The sequence below is a fragment of the Clarias gariepinus genome, chromosome 25 (genome assembly GCF_024256425.1).
Source record: "Clarias gariepinus isolate MV-2021 ecotype Netherlands chromosome 25, CGAR_prim_01v2, whole genome shotgun sequence".
Classification (NCBI taxonomy): domain Eukaryota; kingdom Metazoa; phylum Chordata; class Actinopteri; order Siluriformes; family Clariidae; genus Clarias; species Clarias gariepinus.
In genome coordinates this window covers 25151631-25157630 of record NC_071124.1, presented here as the reverse complement: position 1 = coordinate 25157630, position 6000 = coordinate 25151631, and the positions used below count along the sequence as shown (strand labels likewise).

The 6000-nt window shown below is 41.2% G+C and overlaps 1 protein-coding gene across 1 annotated transcript in view; it reads right to left on the bottom strand.

Annotated features, from left to right (window-relative positions):
• Window positions 1–6000, bottom strand: part of atr (ATR serine/threonine kinase) — a 21830-nt gene continuing 15830 nt past the window's right edge. Inside the window, exons 36-47 of the mRNA XM_053486362.1 lie at window positions 5761–5903; window positions 5054–5151; window positions 4617–4849; window positions 4365–4499; window positions 3690–3890; window positions 3458–3601; window positions 2537–2687; window positions 2158–2314; window positions 1829–1982; window positions 1447–1598; window positions 412–517; window positions 1–260 (exon numbers count right to left, since the gene is read on the bottom strand). Of these exons, the coding sequence (XP_053342337.1) occupies window positions 87–260; window positions 412–517; window positions 1447–1598; window positions 1829–1982; window positions 2158–2314; window positions 2537–2687; window positions 3458–3601; window positions 3690–3890; window positions 4365–4499; window positions 4617–4849; window positions 5054–5151; window positions 5761–5903 (1848 nt within the window). The 3' untranslated portion in view covers window positions 1–86. The remainder of the gene's footprint in view (window positions 261–411; window positions 518–1446; window positions 1599–1828; window positions 1983–2157; window positions 2315–2536; window positions 2688–3457; window positions 3602–3689; window positions 3891–4364; window positions 4500–4616; window positions 4850–5053; window positions 5152–5760; window positions 5904–6000) is intronic.

Below are 6000 nucleotides of genomic sequence, written 5' to 3'. Positions count from 1 at the left end.
AAGTTAACCACAAAGGTTTATCAGCAGTCCAAAACATGGAAGTAAATTCGAGCAGCAGTAATGATCAGATGAACAGTGTTTGGGACTCAGAGGTACGGGCCCCAGCCCAGGTACATGAGGCACAGCAGGTTATCATCAGTGGCCTCCTGAATGAGGTAGTGAACGTGTCCCTCGAGGGACAGCGGCAGTCCCATCACTTTATTCCTGTTCTTTATTACACCTTGGAGACGCTGATCGATGTCCTGCACGTGGGTTTTAGCCTGCACGAGAACAAGGACAAAAAACAAACAAACAAACAAAGTTCACAAGATGTTTATACAAAAAATTTATTCAAGACAAACAGCTTTATTCATTCATTTTTTAAAGCATTTAAACTGTAAGAAGTATGACAAAGTGTATTACTTCACACACCTTCTCGTTGACGATTTCTCCGGATTCGTTGGCTTGTGTTTTTGAGAGACCCTTCACTGGTTTACTCCACTCCACTAAAGGGTCGTGGAGGAACGTCTTCAACACGCTGAGACGTGAAAAAACAAATAAAGTTAGTCTGCCCTTAATTTCTTAACCCTAACTAATATAACTCTAAACTAACTCTAACTAAACTAAATAAGACTCAAGACATTTTTTTTTAGATTTTGTAATATTTAGTGCAGAAAGGTGTAAAGCTCCTACATAATCTCTGTTTCCTTCAGTGCAGATGTTGCAGAGAGCTTAACTACTGACTGGACGTCCTGGATTCCTTATTTTTCTATACTGCACTTTTAGGGTTTTCTTCTGACTCACCAGTGCACAGACTACAGTATATTATTCAATATAATTCAATTTTATTTGTATAGCGCTTTTAACAATTGTCAACAATATTATGACTCGTACTGTAACGTACAGGTTAGTGCTAAGTGATAACACCTCTAATCAATTACACAATTAACATTTTAGCTCAATTAAGATGAATTATTGTTGTTTTTGGTCTTTTTGCTCTCACAGTCCACCAAGGAGTGTGTGTACTATAAATCAGCTCAACAACTAGTGAAAGAGTTCTCCTCCATGTTGTTTTCATGCCACAAAAAGATGGGTGGAGTCACATGACTACACATGAGGTAGTATGTTTTTAAGGGGACAGAACATGAACACACATACAGTAGTGGGGAAAGTATTCGGCGATTTGGGGAAAAAAATAAAATAAAATAAGTGGCGTGGGTAAGATAATTATAGATTTTTAATGTCAGTTTCGAGCTGATTTCTAAAGCCCGGTGTCGGATCTAAAGACGGACAGACTGGAGAACATGATTTGTTCCAAATAAACACTGTTTTCATTTCCTTTTTTTCTTTACCTTATTTATTAGAACAATGTTTACTCCTCAGGACCACACAGTCATTTAAATTATTTTATGCAGAAAAGTTGATTCATAGGAAAACGTGCATGTGTGTGCGCGTTTCTGTTTGAACCTCATTAGCGGTTCTCTCTGGTCCCTCATGAGTCTCAGTGTGACCTCGCACGCTTGTCTGAAAAGCCCCTCGGTTCCCATCGGCCCCATGGCGTGCACCATGTTCTGCGTCAGCCGGAACGGTACGACCTCGGGAACGTCAAACGTCTCACCCTGAAACACGACAACATTCCTGATTAAACGTGATGGAGTATCTGTGATGTCACACAGTGTTTGCTGATATCAATGTTTTCATTTGTTGTGTTAATGTTTGCTCAGAACATTACGTGTTACTCTAACTCGTTTATAAGCAGCTATAAGAGGGTGTGTTTAATTTTAATCTGACCCACACATTAAAATAATCTCTCTCTTTCTCTCTCTCTCTCTCTCACACACACACACACCTTGTTGAAGAGGCAGTTGAAGTCGACATGAACACACTCTCCCGTTTGGGAGTCAAACAGGATGTTTTCTCCATGCCGATCTCCCAGACCCAGGATGTAGCCCACCATGGACATGACGGCTGTGGAGCGACAGTATGCAGACCGGCTGTTGTACCTGCCCACGGGCGTGTGCACACACACACACACACACACACACACACACACACACACACACACACTATTTAGCCATTATATCTGTAGTGTTTAGAATTAACAATGTGACTAATAAGATATAGTTTGTTCCTGTGATACAGAATTAAAAACATTTAAAAAGGTTAAAGGTTCGGTACCAGGAGGTCGGGTCGGGGAAGGTTCTGAGGAACCACTCGTGGAACACTGGAGGGTGTCGAGCACACAGAATGTCCTTGTGGAGCTTCCATTTCTCCTGAAATGGTGCTGTTTTGGGCAAAATCATTTTCCGCAGCTCCTTCCCCGTTAAATAAATTCCTGTTACATTAACATTATTATTATTATTATTATTATTATTAAACCATTGATCAAATTTCCTTTTTCTCCTACTTATTCTTACATATTACTAATTTCTGAACAGATTCTAATGTTTATATGACGTATAGTAAATATGTAGTAAAGTGTTTCTGGGATACTCCCACGTGTGCCCTGTGTAGTGCCCTGTGTAGTGAGTAGGGAGCAGGGTGTGTGATGTCAGACCTTTCTCCTTGTAGAGTTTGGTGAGGATGTGGCGAAGGCCGCCCGTGTTGTTCACCCACTCGATGATGCCGCACTCTTCGTTTAACGGGATCACAGCGTACGTCCGGATGTGCAGATCTCTCCGTCTGGACTCCGCGTCCTTCCTCAGACACTGAGACACAAAACCAAACACTGATTTTATTCATACTCGTGTGTGTATGCGGATGGTGTGTAATGTCGAACGCTTGTTCAGTGAAGACAAGGGGGAAAAAAATCTACTTAGTTCTGAATCCTGATTCACGTATCACCAAACTGACTCCAAAATCTTTACATTTTTAAATGATTTATTACATCGATTCAAGTGACTGAACTGATTCTGCACCAAATGCATGAGCTTCTGAGGGCAGCAACAGAAATGCACTGTTATCAACAAAATAATAATTATTAAAAGTTGCACGCGTTAAAAAGCCTCCGCTCTGCCTTTTTCTCCAAACTCTGTGAGCGAATCAGTGTTTATCACACTCTTAGTGTAAATCACACACACTTACAGCAGCCGCAAAACACCAGGAGCGCTAATTAGTCTCGAAACGTGCGTTAAAAGCCACACGTTAGACAACACAACTCCATAAAAGGTAATGTGCGCAGAGCACATTATACAGAATAGTGAAAATAAAGGCAGGAAGGCAGACGTGGAAAAGGTACGACCGGAGGCATTTCTAGGTCTAATGTCAGTTGTTTTTTTTCCCTTATATTCTTTAATTGAAGCCGACACAATAAAGCGGCTGGTTTTCAGTAAGTGTTCCGGAGGACAGAGCTCAGAGTTCCTTCCTTACTGTAGATGCAGATGAATCCAAAACTTTCCTTTGAACATTTTACAAATAAACCTGTTCATATCCATCTTGATAAAAGTAATGTTTTAGTGTTTGTTTTTGTGTTTATTACTTTATTAATGAGGCAGTTGAACTCCATCAGCCTGCAGTCTTTCCTCAGGTCATCTTTGGGCTTGCACATCATCGTGTAACATTTTCCATCAGAGCCCTTCAGAGAGATCTTCTTCGGTTTCTGGAGCGACGCCAAAATTTCCACCTAAAGAAAATGAGATGAGATTAGATCCCATGACCTTGTGCAGTACAACAGTGAAGCCGGACCTGCGCGTGCCGATGTAAGCGCTCACGGTGTCATCGAAGCCGGATAAGTAGACCCAGTGCCCGGGGAAGGCGTCGTGGCTGGCGTTGGCGCCCCCGGTGGAGGGCAGCGTGGGGATGAGGACCGACTGCAGCGGGATGAGGATCTCACTGAAACTCGACTCCTCCACCAAACGCTTAAGCATCTTAAAGTGCACACTCATACTGAGAGTGGAGCTGTTCCCATCCACCTGACACACACACACACACACACACACACACACACACACAGACACACACACAGACACACACATACACAAAAACATGACTATGGAAAGCCAATTGTCTCCAAAGTGCATAAAAAAAACAAGGCTTTTCCTGTTTATATACCTTTTTTGTTTAATCATCGTCATTGAATCATCATGACATTTATTTAAGTTTAATTCTGATTGATCCGTGATAGATCTTTACTAGTGACTAATATTAGTAAAAAAACACCAGAGACTTAAACCCTAAAATGAACCCCTAATACAACCAACATGCTGCTGCTTGTGTCTGCAATAGTAACTAACCAACAAACTACACGTTCAAAAACGTTTCAACTTAACCTTAAATACAGAGTATTAATCAAGTTAATATAATACTACAATTATGTTCAATAAAAGAATGACAATTATATAATCCCAATATACAGTACTTATTATTTGAATGTAAGTGCACCCCACCGGTTTGTTGCAGAGCTCCACCAGTTTGTCCGTCAGTCTGTTTGCGTCTCCAATAAATTTCCCAAAGGCGCCGTTCAGACTGACGGCCTTCTTCAAAATCTCCTTACATCTGTTCATCCGAGTTGGATAGGACGACTGAGCAAGGAGAAGAAAAAAAAAACTGAAACTAACAACAATGACCCGAATTAAGATAAGTAATAAATAAATTAATCAGGCCTCATTCAAAGATAATTTGATGTTGAAATTTCTGACCTTCGACACGGCGGTCATCATCCACATGGCCTGCTGAGGGTAAGCGAGGAAGACTTTGGCGATGATGTCCATGAGCACGGCGAACACCTCGTCGTTGGAGTGACAGATCCGAGAGATGAGCTGCGAGAACGCCGTGAGGAACTGATACGGAGACAGGTGCAGCGTGTGCTCGCTGATCACAGCGTTTATCTTATGCAAATCTGTCTTCATCTGAGCTCGATCCGAACGCCCCGCTGACACACACACACACACACACACACACAGAGTATTAAATATCAGTTATTACATATTAATCTATATCAGAAAATGGTATTGATTTATTAAAAAAGATTTACTACTAATTAGTACCAATTAGAATAAAAAAGCAGCAGAAGTGAATAAAGATATGTTTTTAGTGTGTGTTAGTGGACGTGTATTACAGGGTTTTATTTTAGTACCTTTTTCCACTTCATAAACTTTCGCACCAAAGTCGAGCCACAGCGTGAGCATGCGAGGCATGGCCTGATAAATGTACTGATTCCCAAACTGCAGCGCTCTGAAGTCACATCAAGGAATTATTATAACACAGGACAAAACAAACATAAAGAAGGCATGAAAACTGTATAATGCAATAAAAACACATTTTTGTTTGTTTTTGTTTTGTAATGAATGAATTAGGAATGTTAAGGAGGGCGTTCACATCCAGCAATTAAAAAACGCCAAGGAAATTGTGGCTTCGTGGCATCTACTGTTGCTAAGCAACCATAAGCAGCATGCTGTATGAGGACAATGATGTTGCAGAATGTAAACGCGTTTCCAAAACTGAAATAAAAAGTGCAGTAACCCGTGCTACTAGATTTAATTTGTGACATGAGGGGAAAAACACTGCAACCCATCCTTTAAGCATGAAGACAAACTATGGAGGATTTCACTAACTGATCCAAGAGGATGGAAAGGGTGAAGCTGGTTATTTCCTGTGTCACATGACTTGGTGGATGATGCTTGCAGCATTCTGAAAAGTTGGGCTTTTTTTTTTTTGCTGCAGTGTAAATGCACGTGGATGAAACAGGCGCTGCACAGTGGGTGACGGTGTGACAAACTTGAGCGTACAAAAGACGTGACGTGTGAAGGGCCCCCTACAGCTCCTATGTGTAAATGTACGTACTTTCCAAAGTAAGTGACGATGTAGCGGATGACGTTGCCCTGCTTCTCCATTTTATTGTCCGTCACCATCGGCATCAGTTTGTCATAATACTTGGCCAAGTAAAAATTCCCATCCTCCCACTCGGGTAACAGTGTAGTGACGTCCTAAACACACACACAAACACACCAAATGAACATGTTCCCATAGATCACTGTGGTAAATATTACATCCTTGGTTCCACACATTATAATACCTTCTGTA